We start from the raw sequence: 12,132 nt of genomic DNA, 5'->3' as shown, positions 1-12,132 counted from the left end.
TGCATCTCTTTTCAAATTTCCCAAGCTTTATGCCTCCTGCAGTGGTCTCTTTCTAGACTGTGGTATGCAGGAGCTGAGAATTTATTTGTTTCCAAACTGATACTGTAACTAAGGACCACTGTGGAGGACCATTATCAAAGTTACCTCATGTTCATTCTTTCCTTCACATTTCTGATTGCAGGATCTCTTTCACCAAGTTGTCGTATCACCTGGGCTATTAGGCAAATACTGTTTCAAAAAAAAAAAGAAAATTTAGAGGTGAACATTTGGCTTAGTGGTTATCAAGAGGGTATGGATTTAAGTCTCTGCTCTGGCCTCTGATGCCAGGCTCCTGCCATTGTAGCCTCTGAGGGGCAGCAGTGGTGATGGAGACCTGCCCCTTATGTGGTATGCCTAGACCAAAGTTCTTGGCTCCTTCTTGGGACTGGCCAAGTTCCAAACATTGCAGGCATTTGGGAAGTAACCAGCGTATTTTCTGCTTTTCCAATTAGTAAATATTTTAGAAAGATAAAAATAGAAAACATTATATGACTAAGGGGTGTATGTGTGTAATTGTAAAAGAATTATTGGCTGTTCTTTTTGTTTTGTTGTTTTTTTGTTTTTTCTTTTCCTCCACCACTTTGTAGGAATAAGATGGTAGAATACCTGACAGACTGGGTTATGGGAACATCAAACCAAGCAGCAGATGATGATGTAAAATGTCTAACAAGGTAAAAAACAAAAAGAATAAGAATGACTTTTAAATATCAGCAGGTTTTGCTTAGGCATTAGAACTACTTATATCTATAGCTAGATATATTTATTTGTCTTTTGGATGTCAAGATTTTATGTTTGAAATAGATAAAGATGGTATTCTTTACTTATTACTTTTTTTTTTTTTTTACTGGAAGATGTTGAACACAAATAAACCTAAATGTTAACTGACCAAGAAAAGTACAGAGAAGATCCATAAAACCTTTGTAGGTGGTAGTTTGTGATTAGATAGTATTTGGTTGTCCTCCAGTCACTGTAGGAGATGCCCTTCCTTCCTGAGTAGCTCCTCTTGGGTATTTGTTTTGGCTCTATGGTCTCACAGCCCAGGACCTTGTTGGCCTGGTGATGGGAGTGTGAGAAAAGATCACATGGCAGGGCAGGGAGCTAGTCGGCTTCTGCTTGCCCTGTCTCACAGCACCACCAGGATTAGACCTCGGGGCTCTGGCTTTAGGCATGTTATGTTGTCAGTCTGTTGTCAGTGATTTATTAACCTAAGACTTTGAGGACCAAGTTTTAATACATCGCATTTTGGAATACTCCAGTATTACCCAAACCACATGACAAACAAATTATTTGAGAAATTTAACATTATTGAACATTTCTAAGAAGTAACTACTTACATTTGTTTTACTGGTACTTACTGAAGTGTTAGAATGTGAGTAAATGCTATGGACTATGTAGTAACCATTCATCTGTGTCTTTGTCCAGGTGTAGTTTAACAGTATACTCTTTTGATTTAAAGTAGTCACTTTACCAAAATTCCTTCATCTCCTTATCATCTTCTCCCTGATTAATAATGTTTTTGCACTCTGATTTTCATCCTGAAACTCAGATTATCTGGTTGTATTTTGCTTAATGACATAAATTGTAAAGTTTGAGGCTAAGAAGAGTTTGTTGTAGAGGTAGGTGGAGTAGATGACTCTGAAAGGCTTACGGTCTCTGCATTTGTTCTGCTTCAGAGATCTGGACCAGGCGAGCATGGAGGCAGTCGTTTCGCTCCTAGCTGGTCTTCCGCTGCAGCCCGAGGAAGGAGATGGTGTGGAATTGATGGAAGCCAAATCACAGTTATTTCTTAAGTAAATTTCAGCCACCAAAATACAAAGCACAAAGCAAATAAAGCCCCCCACCCATGTTTCCCCCTACACACACACACACACACGCATGAATGAAGTATAACTGGAATGTCAAATGGTATTGAGAAAATGGACCTGCTTGCCTTGCTATGACAGCTGTAGGCTGGCATCTGATAAACTACACTTGTGAATATTCCCCTTGTCAGGAATGAGACAGGAAAACCACCGTGTCTGGTAGTTTTTAAAGGAAATTGTGTGATAGATTGATTTTTCGTTATAATGAAACTAAAATTGCCATACTAAGTCATTTTAAAAATGCCATTTCTGACCTGTTTGGAGCACTTACTAAATATCTAAAGTGAGATTGACAAGAAAGTAGAGCGTCTCCCTGGTGCCTGTGTTATGAAATGTGTGCTGGACTTTGTCAGGATAGAATCAGCTCTACTTGAGAGATTACCCAGTACTGTTTACATGATAAAAGCAGTGATTTTAGTATGCTTATTTAGTTTTCTTGTTGATATGGTCGTCTACTGTGTAAGGGTCAGTCTTTGTATTTCCCAGGTACTTCACATTATTTATGAACCTTTTGAATGACTGTAGTGAAGTTGAAGATGAAAATGCACAAACAGGTGGCAGGAAACGTGGCATGTCTCGGAGGCTGGCATCACTGAGACACTGTACAGTCCTCGCCATGTCAAACTTACTCAATGCTAATGTGGACAGTGGCCTCATGCACTCCATAGGTAAGATCATATCAAAGTTTCACAGAGAAATGTAACAGAGAATTGGCATGTAAATCCATGGAGTAAAAAGCAGTTGAGACCAAGTCTGTAAATGTTTATCTTTCTGTCCATATCAGGTTTAGGTTATCACAAGGATCTCCAGACAAGAGCTACATTTATGGAAGTTCTGACAAAAATCCTTCAGCAAGGCACAGAGTTTGACACACTTGCAGAAACAGTGCTGGCAGATCGATTTGAGAGACTGGTGGAATTAGTCACAATGATGGGTGATCAGGGAGAGCTGCCCATTGCAATGGCTCTGGCCAATGTGGTCCCTTGTTCACAGTGGGTAAGTTTACTGGGTCAGTGGGGAACAAGAGTGCTTGGCACATGCCTAGTGCTTCCAGATTATATTCGATCAGTAGATGTTAATTGATAACATGAACTGATAACATTTTAAAACTGAAAGAATTCTCATGTGTTCAGTTAGGTAGTTTTCATCTGTGGGTGTGGTTGGCCTTTGTTAATGTTTTTTATCTCATCCCAACTCCCAAAATATTTCACTTGAACATTGATTTAAAATAAAGACACATAGCCAGGGATGTAATCTCGTGTCTGTTTACAGGTATTAGATAAAGTAATTCACTTCAGCCAAATCTGAGCTGGTTTTTAGTAATGCTAAAACTGAACTTTGTGTTGTATGTCTATTTATTGCGTTTAGTTTGCAATTCTTTTTTCTGTAATAACTTGTATGATTGACTTATTGACTTAGGTATTCTATTTACATTTCAAATAAAGCTATTATTTATTTTAAGTCCTAGAGACAGATGACTGTTTTCCCTGTCTCTAAATTTAATGAAAAAATTTCCTAAACCCACATCATTCTTAATAATATATGCTAACAACCTGAGAAGGATTATTTTCCCTTTCTATATTATAAAGCCATTCAGTTAAAATACCGGAATGGATTTCAATACAAAAAATTGTAACAAATAAGATAGTCTATCATTGCAGATTTGTTTCTGCTTAAAAGCCGATTTTGTTTCTCATGCTTGAAGTAAAACTCAAGACCCTTGGCTCTGGCCAGTAGGACTGTCCTCAGTCTGGGCCCGGCCTCATGTCTGACATCATTTTGCGCCATTTCCCTTTTTCTTCACCAAACATGAGGCACATGGTTGCTCACATGTGAGGTTTGATTGTGCCGTAGCGTGCTCTTGCTGATAGACTCCCTAAAGTGTTTCATATCTCATTTGTTTTATCTGCCTAAGAGCAAGGATTTTAGGCTACAGTGCAGTATTGCCATCTTTAGGCACAGAAGTGCACAACAGCACTCTACAACAGTCCTCTTACGTAACTGAAATGTGTACTATTGAGTAGTAACACCCCAAATTACTGACTTCCTCTTGATACCTAAAACTAGGTCGTAGGTCTTCATGTGCTTTGAACATGAATTTTCTGAATTATCTTGTTAATGCCTACCTTTAATTAGCACTAAAGACTCAGTTTCTTACTTAAAAAGGAAATCTGTGAAATCTAAGAAGCTTTAAGTTTATTTTCTTACAGGTAATAATTTATAATGATTTTTATATTAAATTATTTTGAGAGGAATTTTATTTTGGGCAGTATGTATTAGAGCTGTATCTAAAAACAAATATTATACTATTTTAAATGTAATTTTGTGTATTTTTAAAATTCAGTTGCTTAACTTTTTCAGAATTTTTAAGTTGACCAGAGAAAGCATTTAGCATAGTAATCTAAAAATAGTTTCTATTTTGTAATTGAGTTCTTGTTAATAATTATACCTTACAGTGGGGGTAAGAGTTTTTCTATCAAGTATTCTTTCTATAACTGTAAGAATTAGAGTAGAATATTAGATGTTCATAGTTCATTGACTTCTGGACTTTTCATGATTAGGATTATTAAAAAGTTCTTTTTACTCAAATATCAGATTATTGTAATCCTACCTGGGCAAGAGTTAGAGGAGATACGGGCTGTGATCTTGTCCTTTGTTGGTACTGCCTGCAGGTGGAGGCATCCTCTTTATGGTTGCTTGTACTCCATCTTTTGCCTGTGAATCTGATTACTGAGTTCTGAATGCCCAGATATTTTCTTGAAAATCTGACCTTCTCATTTTTGTTGTTTTTCTGCTGGTTCATGTACAGCATTTACTGAGTTCCATGCCTGTTATCAGGAGAGAGTAGAATTCTGACCACCAAAGCTTTGTTTCTGTGTGGGGGCGGGTGGAAGTTAAAGTAGAAATCTTTACTGTCATCATTTATTTTCTCTCAGTTTGCACTGAATCCTGGCCATTTCTGTCACCACCTGAAGCCTAGGCCTCTTTTATCTCACCAGCTAATTCTTAGAATTATCAGCAATGGTAGATATACTAAAGTCACTTACCACAGATGTCTACAGGTCATTTCCATGGGAAATATTAGTCATTTTCCCTTTACTTTGGTGTCATAGATGCTGTTTGTCTTCTTGCTAAGGAAATAAGTCAGATTGTACATACACGATTTTCTTTTGCTCTAGGATGAGCTAGCTAGAGTTCTTGTTACTCTATTTGACTCTCGGCATTTGCTGTACCAACTGCTCTGGAACATGTTTTCAAAGGAAGTAGAATTGGCAGACTCCATGCAGACTCTCTTCCGAGGCAACAGCTTGGCCAGCAAAATAATGACGTTCTGCTTCAAGGTCTGTGTCGTTCATTTTCTGTATCTGTTGAGGTATGTCAAGCCATGATCCTATACAGAAGGTACAGAACAGATTGTCTTCTTTTGATGCAGGATGTATAAAGCAGGCGTGTTACATTCCTCCTTGTGTGGTTTTTTAGGTATATGGTGCTACCTACCTACAAAAACTCCTGGATCCTTTATTACGAATTGTTATTACATCCTCTGATTGGCAACATGTCAGCTTTGAAGTGGATCCTACCAGGTTTGTCATCTTATAAACAACTGTGGTTTTTTGGCTACTGTTGCATGAATCACGGCCCTCGTGATTTCTGTCTTCATTTTTAAAATTAGTTTATAAGTTAGGTACAAATTCATTTTTTTCAACAATAAAGAGGTAAAGCATTACAGATATTATTAAAAGCGTCTTTGACTAACACCCCCAGAGTCTGTGATTGGTTGAGCCTGTCCTTTTGTTTTTTATGTGATTGCATATGCATACCGAATACTTCAGGAAGTTATTGGAAAAACAATTGAATAAATTATTCTGGTGCAACATTTTGAAATTCATGCATACAGGGAGTTGTCAGAATGGTCACAGAGAAAGCATCTTATAATGAAACTGTGCATGGTACTCAATTTTTTTTATTTTCCAATTAAAAAAATGGTTTGTTTATTTGAAAGAGTTAGAGGGATAGTTCATCTACTGGTTCACTCGCCAAAGAGCCACAGTGGCCTGGACTAGGCCACACCCAAACCAGTATCCAGGAATTTCTTCCAGGTCTCCCACGTGGTTGCAGGAGCCCAAACACTTGGACCATCTTCTGCTGCTCCTTCAGGTGCATTAGCAGAGAACTGAATTAGAAGCAGAGCAGCTGGGGCCCAAACTGGTACTATATGGAATGTCAGCCTTGCAGGTGATGCCTTAAAGTATTGTTACACCACAGTGCCAGCCCCAATTTACAATTTTTAAAAGCGTCTTATCATGCTACAAACATGGACATTTTATATATACTATCTTTTTTGGTTCCTGATGTATTTATACTATTTTTTCTTGAAAATAAAGATATTAACATCACAATGTGAGGGATTCAAGGAAGCATAACGTGAGGAAAGAAGAGTGTATTGTCATTTACATGTATGATTCACTAAAACAATGTTTATTCAAATGCCCAATGGTGTGACATACACACAATTTTTATACCCTGGGTATATTAATTTCCACAAATAAGAGAATATATGATATTTGGGGATATCCTCATTTATTTAATATAGTATCTCCAGTTTTACTCATTCTGTTACACTTGTTAGGATTTCATTCTGTTTTTTGGCTGGGTAATATTCCATCATGTATGTAGTCCCTTTTAGCTTAAGAAAAGAGTTTGATTAATCAGGGGAGAGAGAGAAAGTCTGATGAACTGCTCGCTGGTGGGAGACAACTGGGACCACTTTCACATGTCAGGGTGACCATGTGATTGAAATGTAGTGTGTATTTTCTATATGCAGCCCATATTGTTAATCTGTTAGTTTCTCATAAGAAAAATTTAGTTTATCTTTTAATTTCTTCTTTGAGACATTTATTTTATATATTTGAAAGCACTATGGAGAGAGAGGCAAAGACACAAAGAGAAAGATCTGCTGGTATACTTCCCAAATGGCCACAACAGCCAGGGCTGGGCCAGATCAGAGCCAGGAGCCTGACCATCTAGGTCTCCCACATGGATATTGGGGCTGAAGCACTTGGGCCATGCTTCACTACTTTCTCAGGCACTAGCAGGAAGCGGGATCAAAAGTGGAACAGCTGTGACCTGACTTGAGGTCAGGAGATGCCATTGTCACAGGTGGTAGTTTCACTCACTACATCGCAGTGCTGGGCCCAATTTGGTTTTCCATCCCCATTTTGAAATACTCTCAAATGTAATTGTAGAAAGTATATATTATAATGTGAATGCTTATATTTATATTTATATTAGTTTATATTAATATTTATACTAATGTATGCATGGTTTTTCAACTTCATTTTTAAAACTGACACATGTCTTGAACTTTTTATGTCAGGATGTAAAGATTAAGCTTTCATATGCTGCAGTATATTTCACATAGTTTGGCTGTATCATAGCACATGTATGTGTTCATATTTATTTGTCCATATAATTTATGTGATATTTCTAGTAACTTTCTGATTATTATCTCATCATTATCATTTAGATTTTTATTTACTTGAAAAAATTGTTGAGAGAGGGAAAGGCGGGGAAAGAGTCCTTCCATCCATTCCAGATGGCAGCAATGACCTCAGTAGACCAGGCTGAAGCCAGGAGCTTCTTCCAGATCTCTCACATGGACGACAGGGACCCAACTACTTCAGCTGTCTTCCATATTTTCCCATGCGCATTAGCAAAAATCTGGATTGGAAGTAGAGTAGCCTGAACTCAAATTGGTGCCCGTGTAAAATGTGGGCATTGCAGGTGGCAGCTTTACCTGACACACCACACTACCAATCGATTGTTTTAATTTTTAATTGATATGCTGTAAGGATTAGTCTTTTAAAATATAAGCCTTTCGGGCCCGTGGCGTGGCCTAGCGGCTAAAGTCCTCGCCTTGAAAGCCCCGGGATCCCATATGGGCGCCGGTTCTAATCCCAGCAGCTCCACTTCCCATCCAGCTCCCTGCTTGTGGCCTGGGAAAGCAGTTGAGGACGGCCCAAAGCTTTGGGACACTGCACCCGTGTGGGAGACCCGGAAGAGGTTCCAGGTTCCCGGCTTCAGATCAGCGTGCACTGGCCCGTTGCGGCTCACTTGGGGAGTGAATCATCGGACAGAAGATCTTCCTCTCTGTCTCTCCTCCTCTGTGTATATCTGGCTGTAATAAAATGAATAAATCTTTAAAAAAAAATATAAGCCTTTGGGCTCAGCACAGTAGCCGATTGACTAAACTCTTTGCCTGCATGCACCAGGATTCCTTATGCCTTACATGTGCCAGTTTGTATCCAGGCTGCTCAACTTCTGTCCAGCTGCCTGTGGCCTGGGAAAGCAGGAAAAGACATCCCAAAGCCTTGGGACCCTGCGCCTGTGTGGAAGACCCAAAAGAAACCAAATTCTCTTTATGGTTGTCTATACTCCAAATTTTACCTGTAAATCTGTTTTTTAAAAAAAGCTAAAGCATAAAAACAACATTCTTGAAAGCTGTCTTAATTTTGTTGCAATTAATAAATTTCACTTTTTGGGGAAAACAGTTTCTCATGCCCACTTTTCCCTCCAGTTTTCAATATATAATGTATTATTGTTAATTATAGTCACCATATTGTACCATGCTTCTCTAAAGCTGCTTACTTATGCTAGCTATTACTGAATGCCCTCTGACCAATGTTTCTGCATTACTCTCTAGCAACCATCATTCTACCCTCTGCTTCTCTGATTTCTCCTTTTTCAGATTCTACAGATTAAGCAAGGTCTCTCAGTATTTGTCTCTGCGTGCTTTGCTTATTTTTCTCAGCATTATGTTTTCCAGGTTCATCTGTGTTGTCACAAATAATATAATTTATACATACATATCACATTTCCTTTATCCATCAGCAGATTTGGCTTCTTAACTATTATGTACAGTGATGCAATTAACATGCATATGCAGATATCTCCGTTGATACTGATTTCATTCTCATTGGATCAGTACCAACCAGTGGGATTGTTGGATCATATGTTACCTGGGTTTTTGTTGTTGTTGTTTGTTTGAACAGCCTCATGCTGTTTTCCATAGTGACTGTACTAATTTAAATTTCCAACAACAGTACACAAAGGTTTGCTCTTCTCTACACCTTCACCAAACTTGTTTTTATCATTTTGCTAACAGTCATTCTAACAAGTGTGTGGTGGTTTGAATTTGCATCATCCATGCTAATTAATGATACTAAGCATTTTTAAGTGTGTGTCTACAGGCTGTCTGCGCATTCTTGTGCCATGCATGAAAGAATTGGATATTTGTTTTCTAATTAGTAAGTTGTTCGAGTTTCTTATATATTATGGATATTAACAACCCCTTTCCTGATATATGATTTGTGTATATATTCTCCCATTCCATAGAATTATCTTTGACTTTACTGGTTATTTCCTTTGCTGCGTAGAAGCATTTAGTTTGATACGATTCTCATTTGTCTGTTTCAACCTGTGCCTTTCGGGTTATACTTACAAGATCATTGCCCAAATCAGGGGCACTGGCCACTCACTATGTAAGGCCTGTGAAGTCATTTGGTCTGGCCCTACTGAGGCCACTGCAGTTGGGACATGAAGTTCAGTAAGTCTATACAGGCCAATTTTTAAGCTGATCATTGGGTGTGGACCAAAAGACCCTTGACAGAAAAAGAAGTTCTGCACTATGGGCCCAGACCATTGTCAGGAGCTTTTTTTCATAATTTAAAATATTTTATTTTTATAAGATGAACAATTTTGCAGTATAGATTTAGGATCGTAGTGATACCTACTCCCTTACCTTCCTTCTTGCCCACATTCTCCACTCACCATCCTTTCTTTTTTTGTTTTTTCCTAAATTTTTACAATGGCACACTCGGTTTACTTCTCAGTTACAAGCTGAAAACCCATTAGGTGAAGAATTCAACAAGTAGAACACAGAAAAGAAATCTTCTGTTTCTTAAGAGCATAAACAAAGACTGTGAGCAATAATCAGTTCTCAAAATGCCAATCTTGCTCTTGTAAATTATATTTTTGTGCTCTCTGTATTAGTTACCATAGCTCAGGGAAAACATAAGATATTTCTCTCTATGAGACTGTTTTATTTCAGCAACCATCATGTTTCCAGTTGCATCCATTTTGTTGCAAAAGACAGGGTTTTATTTTTTATGGCTGAGTAGTATTCCATAATGTAGACATTTTCTTTATCCAGTTATCTGTTGCTAGACATCTGGATTGATTCCGTATCTTAACTTTTATGAATAGTGGTGCAAAAAAACAAATAACTCTTTTGTATGCTGGTTGTTTTGTGTGGGTAAATTCCCAGAGTGGGATGGCTGAGTCATTTGGTAGATTTCAAAGGAATCTCCACACCTACTATCTTTCTTTTTTTTTGTATTCATTAATTACATTGTATTATGTGACACAGTTTCATTGGTACTGGGATTCTCCCCACCCCTCCCCAAGCCCTCACACCATGGTGGATTCCTCCACCTTGTTGCATAACCACAGTTCAAGTTCAGTTGAGATTCCCTGATTACAAGCATATACCAAACATAGAGTCCAGCATCTTATTGTCCAGTCAAGTTCATTGGCTTCTTAGGTATACCCTCTCTGGTTTGAAGACAGAGCCAGCAGAGTATCATCCCGATCAATTAAAAGCTCCAACATACCATCGGTAAAAATTTACATCATTATGGAATTAATTGACATTGTAATGAGTAGCCAATATGTTAAAAATAAATGCTAGTTCTTAACCACCTTCTGTGACCACCTCATTGACATTTCAATTTTAGTTTATACACAACATATAACATACATAACATAACATGTTATACATAACATCATATCTTAAATTAAGGCAAACATGTGGTATTTAACCTTTTGGGATTGGTTCATTTCCCTTAGCATTATGGTTTCCAGTTTGGCCCATTTGGCCACAAAGAACTGCATTTTGCTTTTTTTTAATAGCTGAGTAGTATTCCATGGAGTAGATGAACCATAGCTTTCTTATCCAATCCTCTGCTGATGGGCATTTTGGCTGCTTCCATGTTTTTGCAATTACTGATTGTGCTGCTATGAACATAGGAGTGCATGTTGGTTTCTCATAAAACAAGTTTTTTGGATATATTCCTAGGAGTGCTATTGCTGGATCATACGGTATGTCAATTTTGAGTTGTTTGAATGTTCTCCGTACTGATTTCCATAGAGGCTGTACCAGCCTGCAGCCCCACCAGCAGTGGAGTAGGGTTCCCTTATCCCTGCAACCTCGCCAGCAAGTGTTTGGTGCTTTTATTCATGTGGGCCAGTCTTACTGGCGTCAGGTGGTACCTCATTGATGTTTTAATTTGGATTTCCCTTATTGCCAGGGAACTTGAGCATTTTTTCATATGTTTATTTGCCATTTGGGTTTGTTCCTTTGTGAAGTGTCTGCCCATTTGCCGTGCCCATTTCTTGAGTGGCTTGTTTGTTTTGACATTTTTGGTTGTTTTATAGCTCTTTGTATATTCTGGAGATTAGCCCTCTATCACCTACGTAGTGCGTGAAGATCTTCTCCCATTCTGTGGGTTGCTTTTTTACTTTGTTGATTATTTCCCTTGCTGCACAGAAGCTTCTTAGTTTGATGAGGTCCCATTTGTTTATTCTGGTCTTGATTGCTATTGCCTTTGGTGTCCTTTTTAGGAAGTCGGGACCTACCCCTAGATCTTGCAGAGTATTTCCAACATTTTCTTCCAAAAGTTTGAAGGTTTCTGGATGTAGGTTTAGATCTGTTATCTATTTAGATTTGATCTTAGTGTATGGTGAGAGATGTGGGTCTATCTTTTGGTTTCTGCAGGCTATCAACCAGTTGTCCCAACAGCACTTATTGAATAGACCTTCCCATTTGCCTGGATTGTCGTTTGTCTTTTTGTCAAAGATTATTTGGCTGTATCTGTGTGGGTTCCCTTCTGGTGTTTCTGTTCTGCTCCAGTGATCTTCCTTTCTATCTTTGTGCTAGTACCAGGCTGTTTTGATAACCACTGCCCTATAGTATGTCCAGAGGTCCAGAACTGTGATTCCCCCTGCTAACTTCCTGTCCTTACCTACTATCTTTCATAATGGTTGTTCTAGTTCACTTTATCAGCAACAGTGGATCAGGGTTGGATTCTGCCCACATCCTTGCCAACATTAATTGTTTTTTGATTTTCAGATCTGACAACCATTCTAATTGGGGTGATGTGAAACCTCATTG

The 12,132-nt window shown here is 38.3% G+C and overlaps 1 protein-coding gene across 3 annotated transcripts in view; it reads left to right on the top strand.

Annotated features, from left to right (window-relative positions):
- The window catches only part of NF1 (neurofibromin 1), a 246,717-nt gene that overhangs the window by 107,021 nt on the left and 127,564 nt on the right, over window positions 1-12,132 (top strand). For all 3 annotated transcript variants that reach the window (XM_058675552.1, XM_004593895.4, XM_004593894.4), the window contains 6 exons: window positions 627-710; window positions 1,713-1,829; window positions 2,388-2,569; window positions 2,686-2,897; window positions 5,081-5,242; window positions 5,382-5,485. In XM_058675552.1, the coding sequence (XP_058531535.1) occupies window positions 627-710; window positions 1,713-1,829; window positions 2,388-2,569; window positions 2,686-2,897; window positions 5,081-5,242; window positions 5,382-5,485 (861 nt within the window). The remainder of the gene's footprint in view (window positions 1-626; window positions 711-1,712; window positions 1,830-2,387; window positions 2,570-2,685; window positions 2,898-5,080; window positions 5,243-5,381; window positions 5,486-12,132) is intronic.

This window comes from Ochotona princeps, chromosome 17, assembly GCF_030435755.1.
Source record: "Ochotona princeps isolate mOchPri1 chromosome 17, mOchPri1.hap1, whole genome shotgun sequence".
In the NCBI taxonomy this organism is placed as follows: Eukaryota; Metazoa; Chordata; class Mammalia; order Lagomorpha; family Ochotonidae; genus Ochotona; species Ochotona princeps.
Note: the sequence above shows the minus strand (reverse complement) of the source record. Positions and strands in the feature narration are given on the sequence as shown.